Source organism: Mycteria americana, chromosome 4, assembly GCF_035582795.1.
Source record: "Mycteria americana isolate JAX WOST 10 ecotype Jacksonville Zoo and Gardens chromosome 4, USCA_MyAme_1.0, whole genome shotgun sequence".
Classification (NCBI taxonomy): domain Eukaryota; kingdom Metazoa; phylum Chordata; class Aves; order Ciconiiformes; family Ciconiidae; genus Mycteria; species Mycteria americana.
In genome coordinates, this window is record NC_134368.1 from 76,714,939 (window position 1) to 76,734,339 (window position 19,401).

The window sequence follows — 19,401 nt, forward strand, 5'->3', positions numbered from 1 at the left end:
GTGTGGAAACAGAGGATTTGCCAGATCACGTAAGAATTTACAGAATACTTCTAAAGAGTTAATTTTCCAAAACAGAAGAAAATTACAATCTAAATTTTGTTGGCTTTTTACATTTTAAATAACATTGCATTCATAATTTGATTTTTTTCAGTTCCCTTTGTATAATGCAAAATAACTACTGTTTGTAATAAATTATTTTCCTGAAAACAAAGAATAGAAGCTTAGTCACAATCTCCAAATAATTTTGTACAATCAATCAATATATAATTGATTATATGATATCTTCCTTATGTGATACTACATGTTGCCTGCGTTTACTAGGAGATGCTGAATTCAGCTTGTGCTCATGTTTGATGTTGATAGGCACATACTAGCATTGTAAAAAAGAGTCAGTAATGCAAGACTATGATGTGACCCACCTAGAGCCTCCCAAAGAGTTATTTTCACAGCTTAATCCTACTCCTGACAGAAATAATCTTTGAGAGTTAATAGGTAACTTAATTAGGGAGCTGGTGTGCTAAGACACGGGCTGTGACCCCTGAACTAGCCTCCAGTCTCTCGGAAGACGTATGCTGGTGTCAGCTCTGCAAGGTCTGGGAAAGTGGACCATTGTGGTTCATGTGATGCACCTCTGTCCTTCGTATCTGCAGGTGAAAAAGCAGTCTGCCTTTGTCCTGAGGTGATGTAAATATACTTAAGCAATGACCGTAGGGAATTCTAGTTGTGTTTTGTGAACTATATGTAGTATTTGGGATACTTTTTCTGTGACACAGGGGGGAACATGTTAAAGAGCCAGCCATTTCGACTGAACTGGGCTTGGATTTCACTGGAGAAGGAGAATTACGTTGTAGATGAGAACTCCAGATTTCTGGAGGTGACCATCAGACGCAGGGGATATCTACGAGAAACCTCTTTTATCAGTAAGTAAATCTTTAACGTTTGAAGCTTCTTGCACCAGAAAAGGCAGCTGTTAAGGAGCTGTTCCATAGTTGCTTGGATATAATAATAAATGCCAAATAATGAGAATAACAATGATATAGATTTTTATTGCTCAGACGTGGCTATGTGTTTCATTTTCCACTGCTGCCACCCAGAAATCTAAGTGAGTATGTACATTAGCAGATGTAAGAACAAATCAATAAAATGAACTTCTGCTGTTTGCCCAGTGTCTTTTTCCTGAAGTCACTTGCCAGACAACAAAACAGAAATTGGGATACTCAGCTTTGTTTATTTTACCAGGAGGATACATTTCATAACACATTAACTTTAGCTCTAAGTAAACAAATAAGTTCTTGAAGTAGCTGGTCTCTGCTTGCAGAACCAAGTTGTGAAGTTAGTTACAACTCCTCACTTTACAAGGGCAGTGTTATGCTGGCCTTTGAGCTATGAGAAAATCTGAAAGCTACTAGAAATTCTCGAAGGGTCCTGTGCTAGCAGAGGTGGCAGGTGTAGAGCATGCTGAAGTTACGAGCGTGCTGTCATGGGATAGCAGAGTACCCAGTTGTGACAGCTCTGCAAAGTAAATAGGAATCATAGAAATCTTTGCACCAATGGAGCGACTCAAGGAGCACTGAGCAGAAAGGTCATTTTCTCCCTGATTTAAAAACAGAAAGAAAAAAGGTTTAAAGTTTTAGGGTTTTTATCATTTAAACCCATGTATGACAATATTTGCTTTGCGCAACACAAATATATTGGGCTATTATCTGAGTATTAATTAAATCAGGCATTTAAAACCTAAGCAGTTGTGGAATAGAAAAACTTTGGGAATTTAGGAATTAAATCATTTAGGAATGATTTCATACTTCGCAGCCTTCAGAAGCTCTTTGCTAGCCATCAGGTTCTCCAACAAACATGTAGGCCGTTGATTCAAGAGGGATTAATCATTCTCAGCTGGGGAGGTAAAGTGACTCATAATTGCTGGTGCTGAACCTTAATAAAAAGATGCTCATATACTTGAACTAATGCCCGATTGAAACCCAAAGGCAGTAATGAATTTCAAAACCCCATGGTGAGTTGCAGATCTTCACTTCATTACATCCAGAGTTGGATTCTGCCAGTATGTGTGCACCTTTGATTAAAACAAACAACAAATCTAGCTATAAAAATATGCAGGCTTAAAAATGTGTAACAACTCTTTGTATTTAAAAAATCTTTTCTTGAGTGCCTTCCTATGATATATTTTTATGTATGATACAGCCTCACTTAAAAAATTAAAAACAAAAAATAAAAAAATTGAGTGTTTGTGCTCAGCAAAAGCTGAATGAGTCCTTATGTCAGTTGTAGCATCCTGCACCTGAGTTTCCAATAAAGCATGTTCACGTTTCTGGATATTGTTTTTGCTCTTTCAAAACATTCATGGTTTATCACCATTTTATGAACTCATGCTGCAGCAAAAGCCATCTGATCTGAATAGCAAACAAAACCTACGTTGAGATAAATCCTCATCTGCTGCTTAACTTTGAACTAAATGGATTCATCTCTAGCCCTAGAATCGCTATGCAACTGCCCTCTGTGGTTTTATTAAGATGAGAATGTGCAGTCTTAAACCTGTACAATGAAAAGCTTCTGCTTGGATAATGCCCCAGCAGAGAGGATGGATATGTGACCAGGTATTGCAGTTTAGAGTTGCACGAGGAAGAAAAAATGGGGGTGGGAGACAAGGAGCAGATTTGCTTAGCATGGTGGACCAAATAAACCCTGAGAACATTGTTCTGTTGCCCTGAGCTGCAATTCCACATCAAATGTCCACCTAGCTAGGAGAGCACCTACAGAAGCAAGACTTGGACAGATGGCAGAAGTCGTTAGGGCTTATTTAGTTTACAGGTAAAAGTGATAATAGAACTTCACAGATCTTAAATGTGTATAAGTACAGCACAGATATAGAGCAGTGACAGAAACTGTAAGCACAAAGTATTAAACATATAATAATTTATTTCTCTTTGAAAGAGATGAGTGGTGGCGGGTGGTTTTTTGTTTGGTTAGTTGGTTGGTTTTTTATGTGGGTGACTATATTATACCTTTAATAAAGCCTTGAACGCCCTTAATTGACATAAATAAATTTCTTAACAGGCTGATATATCTTTTGTGAAGGCATAACTGGAAAACTTGTTCCACAAATTTTTATATAGAAGGGAAAATTGGCCTTGTTGAACAGTTCTGTTCAGTCATATTTGATAAATAACCTCATGCCTTAGTAATTTTGTTGATGCTTGTATAGGTTTAAGTGCCCAGCAGGTGAAGTCAATGGAATTTTTCATGCAAATACAATTCTTTATGCACACAAATGTTGGCAGGATCCTACCCTAATTACCTATTTTTTTATGAGCTATGCAACAATGCCAGAGAAAGTGTGATATAACCATCCTTATTTCTTTCTGAAGGTCACTAACTGCCAGATTAGCATTTGAAAGGTATTTTTTGTGGTTGTTTTAATTTTATTAAAATACTAAAATGCATGGTGATAATTCCTCTGAATTTTTATGCAGGTATTGGAACCAAAGATGGTACAGCAGTAAAGGATAAAGACTTCAAGGGGAAACCTCAGAAACAGGTCCAGTTCAATCCAGGACAGGCTTCGGCTACCTGGCGAGTGAGGATATTTGCAGACAATGAATACGAGGCATCTGAAACATTCCAGATTGTTCTGTCTGATCCGGTTATGGCTGCCCTTGAGATTCCAGCAATAGCAACGGTTGAAATCGTGGATCCTGGTGATGGTATCTATCACTTCGCATTCCCTTAGAATTTGTGATTTGGTGCAGTATTGTTCACTTGCAGGTCCTGTGAGTACCCGTATACTTTGTCTGTCTTTGCTCTGTTGTGGTTCAGCCCTGTCTTAAAGCTTCACCTAGCTGAACAAGGGATTTGTATTTCTTATTAATACTCTTCCCTGGCTACATTCATTCTCTGTATGTAATGTCATACAGGTGTTCAACCTTGGTCCCCCCTTTCTCTCATCATGTTTTTCTTCAGTATCTACAGTGTATATTCCTCAGCTGGAATATAGAGTAGAGGAAGATACAGGTGAACTGCTGATTCCTATTGGAAGATCTGGAGATGTCAGTCAAGAACTGATGGTCATTTGTTCTACCCACCAAGGTATGTTATCTAGCTAGGTAACAGATTATTCAGCATAATAGTCACGTTTAGGTAAGTAAGAGAGTAAACGCAGTTGTTGTTAGTCAGTGAGTATTGCCAGTAACTTCAGTAGCTGGAACAAGTGATTTTGGCAGGCAACTTATGTGTGTCTAGTTCTCTGCTTAAAGAGTGTTTTAAAGCCCAAAATGTAAGAATATGTGTGTGTGTGCACGCACATATATATGTATACATGTATGTACACGTACATATATGTGTGTATATATATGTATACCTTTTTTCAAAGAGGCACCATTTTTTTTCTTGCAGCTTTTCCTGCTGAAGAGTAAATGCCTGTCCCTGCAATGGTTGTTTAGAGGGGAAAAAAAGGATTCTTCTAGTCCTAAGCCCTGTACCTCTCCTGTTGTTGGGGATCTGACTGATGGTTGCACCTTTTTATACACCCTGTATGAGAACCGAGGTCCCCATTATGGGGTTTTTTCGTGTCGTCAGTGTTTTGCTTTTTGACTAGGTAGCTGGAAGAAGCCAAGTCAGGGCTTCAGTTGACTCAGCAAGAACTAGTATTTCAAAATTGACAGACTACAGGCATTGAGTATCACATTTTGTTTAAACATAACTGACACAGAAGGCTGCATGAAGCAGTATCTGCCTTAATAATGCTTTTCATCTCATTTGTTAATCTGTGTTATCAAAGAAGGTGATGTATGGAGTTGGTCATGAACCACAGAGAAAAGATGTAGATTTAGAACTAAGCCATTTCTAAAATAAAATGAGATTTTGGGGTTTTGGTTAGGTTAAAGGCCAGCTATAAAGTTCAGATCACAACCCTGTCTTCACTAGATAATCAGATATGCGTGAATGTAAGTTTGTGGTGGCATGCTGACTTTCAGCATGGTGATAGTCACTCAAATACTATAGTTAATACAGATAGGTAATTGATAACGTGATTCTTTCTTCAACTCATTTGAATCTTAAGTTTTCCAAATATAGTTCTTGACTACAAAATAACCCTGCTGTAAACTGAAAAAGCACGGTGGCGGAGGAGAGAAAATATTAGGTATTCTAAAAATACTAGATATTGTAAAATATATCAGATAACTCTTAATCAAAACTAAAATGTGCATTCAAAAATAGATTTTATAAAGATAAGGTAATAGGCATTAAAAATGAAACCAGGCTTAAGATAGAGGTTAGCATTTATCCTAAGCAGTGAAATATGAAAGTTTTGATTGAAAAAACTGGGTTTTGTATAGAAGTCTTCTGTCAGCTAGTCATAGCTTGAGATACCAGTATTCTGTATGCTTCATGGGCAGGGAAAATGGAGGATCATCCTCAGTTCTGTGACTTATTTAAAGTTCTGGTTCAGAAAATCCTTTTAACGTCTTTTGTTTCTATTTTACCCTTACCTGCTAGAGTCAGCTTGAGTGGTTGGCAGGAATCTTCAGAGTTTCAGGCATTCAGAGGTCATTTGTTCCTTCATCGGTGACATATAAGGGCTTAATAGAATTTTCCCCTCTTTTATTGTGTGTTGAGGCACAGAAAATCTTACCAAGTTACTTAAGGCTTTTTGTCCTTGTAGGCTGTCAACTTGTCTGGCCTTAATAACACTAGCTGTTTACCCAAATGCACAATTGTTGTAATTGTTGTCATAATCTGTGTTTTTCATGACCATGCTGCAGTAAAACAGTTTTTCTCAAAGTTTTAAATGTGATAAGCATGGTAAACATGACACTGCCTCTCATTTAATCTTTCTTAGCCTACTTAATAAGTGCCTGACACAATACTAACCCCTGTCCGTGGTAAAGGAAGGTAATCAACGCATGTTGTGTGTACTTACGACCTCTGAAAATCAGGCCACCTAATGTACTCAGAATTATGTGGGTTAGAAAGGACCTTGAGAGGTCTCCAGTTAGATTTGGCCCTCAAAGCAGGGGCAACTGTGAGGTAGGACAGGGTTACTCGGGCTTTTGTCCCCCGAAAATCCCTGCAGACCCAGGGCAGGCCACTGAGGAAGTCCCCTTGTAACTGGCCTTCAGGTGGAGTGCAAACTATTAACCAGCACCCTTTGATCCTGGTGATCTAGCCAGTTTTTACCCATCTAGCAGTCCACCCAACCAGATAGGAACATCCCAATTGGCTACAAGATGCCGGTAGTGCAAATCCACAGCAGTTCTTAGGTTCATATTGCGTGTAAGCCTTACTTTTTTTTTTTTTTAACAAGTATTTCACACAAATAAACACAGCAGAAGTAAAAAGGAGGGATTTCCCCCCCCACACCCCCACGAATCACTCAGTGAGGTAAATGTGAAGTTCAAATTCACATTCATTTATTCAGGAAGAGTCTTCATCCTAAAGTCCCAGTGACTTTCATAGGCATTCTGATCCATGAAATGATAGTGTATAGAGGTGAAAAGGGATAACATCTTGCCATTTTTCAGTGCAAATGTTATGAAATGTGGTCAGTCGTGTGTAATGTTAAATCGGGTGTGGCTCCACGTCCTCCTCTTTCAACAGCAAAACCTGTTTGGGGGTTTTGCCCCTTGCTTCTCCTAACTGCTCTTGCACTCTTTTCTTCTTCCCTTACAAAACTGTTTTTTATTGTGACTGTTCAACTGCTGATGGGGCTGTGCTCTACATAATTTGTATGAAAGCATATTTTTGAGAGCTTTTTTTTTTTTAGTTAGTTGACTCCCTTCTCACCTGGTTGAAGTGCAGCCCCACAAAAAAGTTGAGTCAGGATAACTAGAGATAGTAGTGAATTGGGAGCAGGAATGGTTTCATGAGGGTGCTGGGTGATAATAAGAGCCCTCTGAGCCACTTTGCTTCTGGAGAAGTTATAATTATAAATAGGAATAATTTCTTGTATTTAACTTATTACCAAAGCACGTTTATTAGTCAGTTCCAGCATTAAACACTTTTTCTGTGTTAGTTTCATTTAAAGGGCTGTTGTTCTGCTTCTTTAAAGTCCTGAGTCCCTGTAATTCATTTTTTACCCTCTCTCCTCATAGATTCTGCTACTGGCACAGTACCATCCACTGTCTTGTCTTACTCTGACTACATCTCACGTCCTGAAGATCATAGCAGCATTGTTCATTTTAATAAGGATGAGACGGAGAAAATCTGTCATATTATTATTATTGATGACTCTCTCTATGAGGAAGATGAGACCTTCAATATTTCTCTGAGCATGCCAGTGGGTGGCCAAATTGGCACTGAATTCCCAAGCGCTAAAGTAATAATCTTGGCTGACACAGATGATGGTGAGTATGAAGAAGCAATTTTGTTTTGCTGGGACTTTCCTCTTTGGAAGTTTTACTGATTAAATAATCTCTTCCACTGTATTTTTGTTTTGTTAAACAGCTGAAAACACGAGTCTAGGATTTGCTTACTCAGTAGAAAAACTGGCAGAATAGACATGAGCTATGTTTAAGATACAGTGTAAATATGTATCGTGCACTTCAGCTTACACTGTTTTGTTATTGCAGTAGGAGTTGAGGATTAGATTTTATTTTCTTTACTGGCATAGGACTAGATAGCTATTTTATTACTCTGAAATAGATCTGTGAGGATTAGAATTACTGTTCCTGTAGCAGAGTCTGTGATTACAGTAGTTTACACACGTATAGGATTAGTTTTGTGACAATATTATAGATGAAAAAAATTGTATACTATCAGATAAAACTAAAGAGTAGAAATAGTTAATAGAGGCTAATTTGGCATGCACAGTAATTCCTCGTGTGTCAAGATTAGTGCACTTTTAAGGTAGAAATGCAAATCTTCCTTTTTTATTATAAAGTTAGAGACACAGAATTCAGTTCAAGAATTGATACTATTAGACAGAAGCAGAAGAAAAGCCATGTACTTTATTGTCATACTTCTGTTTGTTCTTTTAGTCCCTGTCTAAATCTTTCTTGCTAATCCAACCTTGTGAATATAATTGTGCTAAATAAGGCAGGAGTTTTGTACTGTGATTAGACAAATCCATGATACACAATAGTGGTCAGGTTCAGTATTTAAGCTATACTGAGCTGATTCTTTGGAGCTTTTGATTAACTTCATAAATAATGAGAATTTGGGGGCTGATTTCTGTGTCCTGTAATAAAAAAGTAATTTTCATTCTGTTACATGAAGAAAAGTAAGAAGCTAAAGATCCAGGAGAATATTTCTATTAGCTACTGTTTATTTCTACCCTTTTGTATGTGCTGCAGAAGTCAGCTAGTCAAAACAGACACAAATTGATGAAGGGGAAAATGTTGTTTTCTCAAATGGAACGCAAATGGGCCCAAAAAATCCCTGGTGTAATTCCTCTGAGGCCAAAGGATTTACATCAAAAGTGAAGTTAAGAGTATCACGGTCTTTAGCTTGATGAGATTTGTCAAAAAGCTTCTTTATCCTTTTCAGAGAACAGGAAGGGAAAATAATTCAGAATTAAGCCATTGCAGCAAGGAAAGAGTTGTTTTCTTTACCAGACTCAATGACCAGATTTTTATTTTCATGGAAAACAAAATTATTTATTATCAGCAGATCAAAACTGCTTTCTATGCAGTTTTTAATAGATAGAAAATTATTTTATATATATATAAAGCTAAATTACTATATAGATAATTATTTTATATTAATTGACAGAAAATTATCATGCTTCTACTTTTCAATACAACTTTGATAGGTTATCATATATTCGCTTGCTTTCTTTCTTTGTTACAAAGCTTTCTTTCTAAGAGTGCCATCTGGCAAAATACTTAACAACCTATCATCAGATAAATTCAGAGTAATTCTGAACTCAGCCTGTGTTATATGGAAAGATAGCCAGGGCTTAAGCTCAATTTGTTAGAGAGAGTGCTCTGAAATGAAAAGTCTCTTAAGAATATATCCCTTTCTAAGACCATTTCCATTTTGAATAAACAGACGGGAAACAGGCTGCCACTCTGTTTTGATCTGACCTGGAAGTAGACTGCTGGCATTCGGTTGATTGATAAGAAACTGGGCAACCTTCCTTCTCAAATGTGTAAAATTTGAGTTTCAAAGAGTAAAGTTTCACCAGTTTTGTCTTTCTGCAGAATGATACCTTGATCCACCAAACATTTCCAATGCTTACACACTGTAAGTGTATATACTTACCACTCCTACAGTGGATAGTCCTACAGTCCATTAAAGTGAAAAAGAAGATTTCGTAGCCGTATGCCTGGTTGTGTCTGAAAGATGAATGCTTTGGGGTTTTTGTTAATACTGGGAAAAATGGGTTGTTTAAACAGATAAAATTTCCCATTGTAAAGTGCAATATGCTAACAGCTGAAGTACGCAGACCAAACTTGGAATGATTGTTAGACTCAGCAAAGAAATAAGGCAATAGTAAGCCTGAAAGTGCCTCTTTCCAATTGGAAAAAAGCTGAGCACAGCTTTGATGCGGGATGTGACTGTATTCGCACAATCCTTTGGTCAAGTTAGTCATTATGAGGTGCGCTGTGATGCCTCTAACAACAAGGACCGGAGAACCCTACAAGGAGAAAAAGAAATTGAGAGACAAAGACTTTAAATTATATATTAATAGAATTACTTGCAGCATTAAGGGATAATGGTAATCTGTGTTAGCCAGCCCTAGAAAAAGAAAAGGAAAATGCAAAATTTTATTATTAAGATCTGATAATGTTCCAAAACTACTTGTATGGATAAGTGACCATACACAGCTTAAATTAATGTTGATTCAGGCCATGATGATTTAATATAAATGAACCCTGGAAGATGATATACATTTTTTGCATTTGTGGGCTTTTGTCATATTACAAATTACTACAGAAATGTCCATAACATTGGTACCGCTTCCAGAATTTTACAGTTTTATGAACTCCTTAACAGTTCAAATAAAAAGTAGGTAACCTTGAGCAAAGTACTAGGCGTAGTCCTTCATGTGTAATGGCAAGCTCTGAGGTCTGAACCCCTTTGTAAGTACAGATGGTAAAAATATAGCTGGGATTCAGTAAAGGGCAATATAGCAGATAAGCTTGAATAATTACATCATGAGTGCTTAAATACCTACAGAGGTGTTAGGCTACATCAGTGCAGTTGATGGAGTTTTTGTCGATAGCAGGATAAGGCCTTTTGACAGTGTAGAGAAGTGTGCAGCTATGACCATAGACAGATATATGCAGGATAACGTGTTCCTTGCTATAGCAAGCAACACAGGAAATACTCCTCACACTTTTTCTAAATAAAAGTAATTTGGGAATGATTACTTTGCTCTTTTGTTCACCCATGATGAGATTCTGTGAACGCTCCCTGACATACATATAAAAGCAAATACCTTGTGCTAATTTTATTCTCAGCATTCCACATCCCAGCATCTCACAATGATCAAATACCAAGAAAGCAGGTTATTGCTTGGTATTAGTATTGGTATTGCTTAACATTAGTAAGATTTGAAGTAACAAATATATGTCTTGTCAACAATTTAAAAAAAAGAAGAAATTATGGAGAGAAAAGGCTTGAGTTTCTTAGGCCAAAGAAAGCTGTATGTAAATGCCACAACTTTAATGTCAGTCATTTCGGTGCTGCTGCATGTCAGTGAAAGTTGAAGAATTAGTTATATTAAGTGATCTGAAATGTCTTTACTCGCATTAAGCTTTACAGCAAGAAGGAAAGCCACTTAAACTGTCATCAAGGAAAGCAGTCAGGCATGTTGTCAGAGTTTCTGTTAGTGGAATTACTGCTGTTTAAATATTTATACAGAGTGGTTCACAAAGTATATAACATATTTAAGAAAAAACATTCTATCAGTAAAGATAATGTCGCCATAAGGTGAGATAAATACCAGGCATTCAAACATTATTAAATTCTCTTAGTCACTATTCCCACTTTGAAAGTCTGATACCAGAGCACAGGCAGGGATGGAAATTATTTTTGTCTTGCTGGCTGTTCTGTTGGGATGTCTCATGAGAGCTTCGTAAAACTTGTGAGATCACTGGTATCCATGGTGCTATGTGTGTGTGAGGATGGAGGAGAAGGCAGTTTCTTGGTTTTATTGTTTCAGGGTTTGAGGTTTCTTACATATATTCCGCCTAGGTCTCCCTCTCTGAAGGGCCCTGCCTTGCTGCATTTTTAAATAAATGGTTCTGTATAATGGCCTTATACTGGAAAATAAAGCACACATTACAGTGACTTTTTTCTGTGAAATGCATAAAAATTTTCAGTATTAGTTCTGCACACGGGCCTATTTTCATTTCCCAGAAACTGTAGAAACTTATCCCTATTTAGCATCTGAAGGATTCAAATTTCCACCATCTCTACTCAGGTGTGATATGGTTTGTGCATTATGCAGAGGAAGGCATGGATCAAAGCTTGAAGTATGGTTTGAGAGGCATATGTTCAGGGATGCCTTAAAGAGAAAACAGACTTTATAACGAACAGAGTCCTAAAATTTTGTTGTCAATGTCATAAGGAGAGGCCTGCCACAGACTGCCTGAAGCAAAGATCCATAGCTCCTCACAGAGTTATGTTACGTGCACATAAAAACCAAAAATAACTCATTATTAGGTCTCAAGAGTCTTCAGAGTCACCAGTTTCATATAGCTTAGTGCGTGAAAAAGTTAAAAACGTAAATATCTTTAAAACAAGTTATTACTCCACATTCTCATAGCATCATAGTAACACTTAAATAAAGGAAAAGGAAAGTTTTAGTTCAAGAATTAGAAAGAAAAAGAAACAGCAAGTTAATAATCAAGACATAATGTCTATCCTTTGATCTAGGGTCTCTCCAAGCCAGAGAACAACGCAGGTTTTATAGTAGACCCTTGATCCTAAACCAGTAAGCTCTGAGTTGTGTATCATTTTCCTGTGATGTGGGTGCCTGGGAGCACGCTGTCTGAGCTAGCTGAACAAAGGGTCCGGTTGTTCAGTAACTGGCTTTGAAGAAATAGGTGCAAACAGCTTGTGGGTTTCTAAGCAAGCGGAAATCCACATTAGCTCTTTGCTTGTGTGTTTAAGTGGCGTCACAGGTAGAACAGGTTTCAGGACCACAGCTTAAAAAAAAAAAAAAAAAAAAAATTGGCTGGCTTTCCAGGCCAAACTAATACTTAGATCTATTATTTTATGAAGAAGGAAAATTGATTTTAAATTAATAGTTTATGGCATTTCATGGCTGAAATCGCTATTGTTTACTAAAGATTACCAGTTAGCTCAGATGCTGTTCTGCTTTCTTAGTTAAATGTTTGGTAATTAATGTAATGATTTCTTTGCTGACCATCCTAAAAGGGAAAGAAAAGAAGAGTATAAATACATGAATGACCTCCACTTTTAAAACGGCTTTTCTTTTTTACTTTTTTTTTTACTTGGTGTATCAGCTTCTGAAATCCTAAATAAGGTATTTGTCTTCACAATATATTGCCTTGGTAGAATTTAAAAGGTATTGAGGTTATGTTTGGGCTCCATAATAAGAATGGATTGTGTTTCAGAGACAAGTGATTAATTCACTGTAATAATTGAGTCACAAGTGTCATGTTCCTTGAGGGCCGGACCTGTATGTTTAATAGCCCATTGACTGATGTTTATTATCCCTACTATTCTGGGGAGAGTAGGTGTATCTAGACTAGACACTCAGAAACTCTGAAGACATGGAAAATGCTTTTGAATATTTCATGAGTCACAATATCCAAGGAACAATGCTGTCTCGTTGTACTATATTTATATGGGAAATATGTTCATCTGAAAGATTAAAAAAGAAGAATTATAGAGATACTTATTTTTTATCTTATTTTCATCTGCTTGTGTTGGAAATGAACAAAAGTATTTGCTTACTCAGTATTTTTCATTGATAATACAATAAGATTAAGAAACTTTGGATCATTGTAGCAAGCATTTCAAGTTCTCTCAGCAGGATAATTATAAAAAGCTAAGCACAATTTAAGATGACAAATTATGGTGAGTATAATAGAAATGGGAAACGTGACTGTAATAAGAATAATGTGACTGATTATTGCATTTCCTTAAGCCATATTTCAAAACAAAAAGCTTGTTATCAAAAGGACCAGCACTGACATCTGAAGGTATAATGTTACAGTCCATGTAGTTGTAGACACAGTATGCACATTCAAGGGGGAAAAAAAGTTACTCTCCCAGTTACGGAGGCTGGTATTTAAAGGCCAGTTCAAGACAGTTATCATGGACTGCAATAAGCTGAACTGCCGGATCTCTTAAAACTTCAAAAGAATTTACAACCTGTACTTGAAAATCCATTAAAATGTGCCTAAGGGAAATTGATGGACTTTTGATATTTGAAAGCAGATTCCTATGTAAATAGAGAAAATTAACCAGTCTAATTTTTAAACTAAATCTAGATTCTTGGACAGTTCTTTCAGAGGGGAAGAAGGAATGGGAAAGACTAGATGATATTATATCACAAATATTTTTTAAAAAATTAAAATATAAATCATAATTTTCTTTTAATCACAAAGATTCTTGATTACTCTTGCCAGAGTAAATACTTTGCAGTGATCATCTTCATGAAATGTGGCCAAAATTGTAACAGCTTTTGTCAAGTTGTATTTTTCTAAATGATTTTTCCACTCTTGGTGGAGGACCCCAATGATTTTTCTGCCTGCTCAGGCGAAGTAAGATCCTGGTCCCGGTGACGCTGATATAACCTGGAGTGTTGCCATTGCCTTGTGAAGGATTACTCTTTCTGTGCTTTACACGAGTTGGTTAAACAGAACTGTAACAACTTACAGGGCATCATTAGTCACTTGAGAATCCATTAGCTGTGACAAAAAGGCATGGAAGTTTGGATACTGAGACTTCTACTCTTCTCCCCACCATGTGGGGAAGACTTCAATGTTAAAAACTGCATAGCCGGTGGGAAGGGAATGTGATCATCCTCAAACTCTTACCTGTCACAACAGAGGGAAAAATGCCAAAACTGGCAAATAATTGATCACTAAAACTGCTGATTGGAGAGGTGGGAGGAAGGTGGGGAGAAAAATTTGTATTGGGGTACCACTTTAGGCAAAGCAAAATTTTCTTTGAAAACAGCTTGAAGTATTTAACGGACATAAAATGAGACATTCAGTTTGACTTTCAGTTGTGATACCCTATTTCTTAAAACACAAAAATACTTCAAGAATTGAAAAAGAATTTTTCAGGAAGAAAGCCAAAACCTTCAATCCCCCAAAGGGTGCGATTTTTAGCTAGAAGTAAGTCCTGCAGTCCTGATGAATAGATCTGTCCCTCAAAAAAACACATTTTCAAAGAGCTTTGTGTTTTGTTAAACTATTTAACCTATAGTCAAGTGTCTGGTTTCATTCTCTCACCTTTCTCTTGAGTTTTGCATGCAAAAGCTTTGCTTTGTCAGACATCCTGCTGGGCTAACTAAGGAAGGAATTGTTTCAGCCTGTTTAAAGGTAATCTATCAAAAGGTTGAAAATAAATATTAATGCAGTCCTGCTTGGAGCACTTGTGCCTTCCTTACTACTGTGTGCTGAAGACCTCATCTGCTTCTGCAGCAAGTCTTTGTGATTATTGGGGTTTGCTCTGATGGTAAAGTAACGTGAAGGTTCACAGTTCAGTGGCTCAAGAAAATCACAGTAAGTATCCAAAGGTGCCTGCAACCTGGAGTGGCGATGTTTATGTAGGTATGGGCCAGATAGTGTTCTGATGTTTTTATATATACATGGAGGAAACAGATAGTGCCTCTAGGCAAATATAAAATTCTCAATTAGCTGAGCAGTGCTGTCTGTCCCTGTTGAGAAAAGAACTTAGCTAGATATTCTCCCCCATTCTCAAAAGAACACTTATTTAGGTTTGGGAAGGTGAGATCCAGAATGTAAAAAATTATGACTAGGATGAGGCACTTTTGTTATTGAATTGCTTCACATTCTGTAGAAAAGCCTGTGTATTTTTCTGTGCTCTACTTGGCACATTGAGTCATTGGAAACTGTCTGTCCCTTCTGTAAAACTGGCTTTAAGCTCAGTAATAAACTGAGCTCTGGAAAACACCAGGTAGCCAAAAATCAGAAACTCTTTACAGACCATGGTGTTTTACTCTAAGCTTCCATTTCCCCAGCTGTAGGAGACAACAATCACGACTTCCAAAGCTTTTCAGAGTTCTTTGAATTTCCCCAAGAGGTACAAAAGAAATGCAGCATATTAGATGAGTGCCAGGCTTTTGTGCAACTGCAGCAGTTCTACTAAAGAAGATATTGGCTATTGTGCTAAAATAACGTTGCTGTGGTATTGGAGAGATTCTCTATGTTGTGTTAATATAGATCAGTAGTAGTATGCAACACAGGAAAAATGTATTGGGCTCTATTAATACTGATAGCAAGATAAAGCCTACTATTGTTTAGGTGACAGAAGTAAAGGAGGCCATGTATTGAATTTAGCAGACTCTATCTATTACTTAGTGAAAACAGCAGGTATAACGTGTCTCTAGTGTGTGCTTCTTCATTCTTCTTGATGGGTACTCAGAAAGGCAGCTAAATTGGCGCTAGTTTGAGAATGTCTTGTAATGTTTGATCTCTTATGCTAAACAACAGTCTGCTTAAGCCCAATTTAATATTGACCTTTTCCAGGACCTGGATTGTGCAACTTTTTGTATTGCCTATGAGTAACTAAAGTCAGTTTACCACGCTGAAGGAAAAACAGCTTGTAACCCTTTACTACATCCTTGCTACATCCATGTCAAATGTATGCTTTGGAAAAAATTTGGAAAAAAAAAAAAAAAGTCTAAAGTCTTGAAATCCTGCAAACTGCCTTTATCTTTTAGGGAGGGGGGAAAGTATATTTAGGTATATGTTTCCTTTAATAGTAAATGTAAAAAAAAAAAAATTCTGCCTTGGTTTGCTTAACAAAAATATAATGGAAGAACTATCCCATGTCTTATGTCTGTTACGCTACAGAGTCACAATTTTTGAAATGGCTGTTTCACTTCAGATGGTAAGGCAAACAGCCAGTAAGCTAAACAGCTGGCTGTGGAAGATCTCTGTCATCTGCAGATAAGATCAAAATTATATAGATATAACACTTTATTTACTTAATTCAGGGAGTGTTTAGTTTGTTTTTTTTAAAGGATAAAAACCCCCCTTACATTAAGTGGTAGGCAGGTGCATAATAATATTTATGTAAGTGGACAGTAGATATTACTTGGATTTGCAAGGGAAATTGGTAATGTGCTGCTTTTTTTTTTTTTTTGCAGCTGTTAACATATTAAAAGTCAAACTGCAGAGTATGAGCGCTAAAAGTCAGACTGGAGAGTTTAAACAGTAAATGTACATGTGCACAAGAGCAGGCCAAAAGAGGCTCTTTCAAAAATACACGCATTTCTTTCTGTATTTAGAACCTGCTTTGTACTTTGGTAACACTGAATATCGAGTGGATGAAAGTGCTGGTTACGTGGAGATTCGTGTCTGGAGGACTGGGACAGATCTGTCCAAAGCAGCTTCTGTCACAGTGCGTTCCAGAAAAACAGAACCAGTGTCAGCAGAGGGTGAGTTACTCATAAAAATGTTGCTCATGTCGCTTTAGAGTATGTGAGCATGATAAATGGGGTATCTGGCATTTACTCTTATTTATCTTCAGTGTATATATGGGGTGGAAAAGTTAAGTAAAAGACAGCAGACATGGATTTATCAGGTGGAAAACATGATATTTGTGTCCTAGTTGTGTGTGGCAAGGACAGCTTGGCTAAGCTCACTGACTTTCTGATGGAGACTGCAGAATGGGTGTGAATAAAATGATCGTTAATTCACTCCCACCTTAACTGATGGCAGACATTGGGAGAAACGGTTGGAGTGAGAGAGGGAGACTATTGCCTTTATAGCACTGTGTTTCCCTGGAATAAAACTGAATTTACAGCGTAAATCTGCAGTTGCCCTGAAATGATGCTGTCGGTGCATTAGCCAAGGAAGCTTTATTTATCTATGAGAACTGGTGTATCTGAGATTTTAGGGTCTCTCAGTTACTATGCAGAGAAATTCTGGAAGGCACCACCAGTGTGACCTCCAAGGATTTTCTCTGTCCAACACCGACCCAAAATACCCAAAATCTGGTGACTGTCTTTGTAAAACCCTTTTTTTGTTTCTCAGTCCCAACAAAAAGTCATTTTCCCTATCAGACTTTGGGAATACTTAGGCTGGCCAAAATTTTGTGGTGCTGTTTACATATGTTGCTTGACTTGCTAGCTGCTAAATTAATTTTAAGGAGCAGTTATTGCTGCTGAGTGTCAAGGAAATCAGTTGCATTAATGAGAATTTCTCTGTTCAGCCCAACAAATTGATGACGCACTGGCAAGAGATAGATAAGGCTTTAGAAATTTTCATATTAATCAAGATAAAACAAAATTGTCTTTTTTAATATGTATGCGATAGATGATCAGATTTGCTATCAAAATAACAAAGAATTACGGCAACTAGTAATGCAGCATGTATGATCAAAGGGACAGTTAACTAACTTATAAAGTACATATATGAAAATAGAATTTGACTACAGTAACTGAAGAACAGAGGAGTGGTTAGCAAAATAGACAATGTATTTGATGAATATATGAAGACTCACTGTTCAGGTGAAGAAATTTGATTGGGTCCTACAGGATTTTCTGTGTTGTGTTTAAAGTAGCAAACTAATGTTGCATTTCTAATCTTGTATTTATAGGTTTTTTAAAAAATCACTTCTGTTAAAGCCTACTTATGAGATTTGGAAAAAATATCCTTTTCACTAAATCTTTTCCTAATTTCAAGTATTTATAGAGTTGTGCACCCAAAAAAGTATTAATATGCTTGTATATGAAATGCCTATGCACACAATATTTGATTAAGGAAAGAAGAAATCCTGTGCAAGAATTGTGGTTCTCCATAATGCACAGAGCCGACCAGGGAGGTCTGCTTTCAGGAAGGTAAGTGTTCCTTGCCTCTAATCCAGAGGCCGCAAAATGATGTGTGAAAGAAAAAGGCACAGTTGCTTTTAAGTGTGTAAATTTCAACATACTGTGCCAAAGAGGAGAAAGAATTGCTGTCATTACGAGCAACAAGTGGAACATTTAAAGGGGGTAGGGAGAAACACTCTGGTTAAAAAGAATGCAAAATTATGGAAATAGGGTCTCAGTGAAACAATGGGACACAAGTGGAAGGAAGAATTGAAGTCATTATACATCTTCCAGTGTAGATTTAATAGTCTCATACACAGGAAAAAAAAGTCATTCTAGGTGTTTTCACCTGCACTCAAGCTGCCTGCTTCTTTTAGTAATGAGACAGTGGTAACAGCATGATTGTCAAGCTCAGTGATCTAGCCTAGTGCAAGACACTTCTTCCTAGGGTACAGCTGGAATTATTCTGGGGCAGACATCTGTTCCTTTAAGGGTAAATAGCTAAGTAAAACCTCGGGTATGTAGTCCAGAGCTGAGCAAAAGGGTTAAATTGCTGTGGACATTAGGTCTGTTACGTGTTGTTGAGGCTGTAGCCTGTTACTCTGCAGTTTAAGGGATCTTAAACAAGTTTTAATTGTGCTTATGGCATAAAGAGTAAATGATGATCCAGATATGTATTTGTGTGTGTGTTGCACTGTGTGTTCGTTGTTCCCAAATTTATCTGCATGTGACAGAATTTTCTAAATTAAAGTTTCTCCAGGACAGCAATAGGAACAGCTGCAAACACATTTCACAAACGTACAAGTGAATGTTAACATACGGTAGTAACTGACCATACAAGTCTTGTTGCTTCCCAAACAGCTGGAGTTGATTATGTGGGCATCAGCCGTAACCTGGATTTTACACCAGGACTCAACATGCAAGTGTTTCGAGTGATCATCCTTGATGATTTGGGCCAGCCTATTCTGGAAGGTCTGGAGAAGTTTGAACTAGTTCTCTGCATGCCCGCACATGCAGCGCTTGGAGAGCCTAGCCAAACTACTGTCTTCATCAATGACAGTCACTGACTGTAAGTATAAAAGGGGTGGGGGAGAGTTTTTTCAAGGGTTTTTCTTTTTAGTGTTTTAAGTGCACTTAGAAGGTGGAAGAGCTCTTTTGGTAGTAGTATAAATTACTATGTGTATAAGTGCTGTGATATGTCATTTAGTCCGACTACATTATAAAGATTAACAGCTCTGTGCTACACCTGAAGTTGGAACATAGGGCTATAGTGCAGGTTCTTTACTCTGGCTTGTATTCCTTCTCATTATGTACTTGATACTGTTTTGGACAAGTTAACATAATAGTGGAACCGTGCCATGAGCTAAAAGTACATTTATTTATGCCTGGTGCATTACGGCTATTTGTTTGAATGAATATTCATTTTGAAGGTAGAGAATCCATAGGGATTAAACTTTTTTTTT

The 19,401-nt window shown here is 37.2% G+C and overlaps 1 protein-coding gene across 1 annotated transcript in view; it reads left to right on the plus strand.

Annotated features, from left to right (window-relative positions):
• The window catches only part of FREM3 (FRAS1 related extracellular matrix 3), a 71,372-nt gene that overhangs the window by 32,363 nt on the left and 19,608 nt on the right, over window positions 1-19,401 (plus strand). The window contains 6 exon segments of the mRNA XM_075500520.1: window positions 774-920; window positions 3,486-3,716; window positions 3,973-4,098; window positions 7,104-7,355; window positions 16,415-16,564; window positions 18,800-18,997. Of these exon segments, the coding sequence (XP_075356635.1) occupies window positions 774-920; window positions 3,486-3,716; window positions 3,973-4,098; window positions 7,104-7,355; window positions 16,415-16,564; window positions 18,800-18,997 (1,104 nt within the window).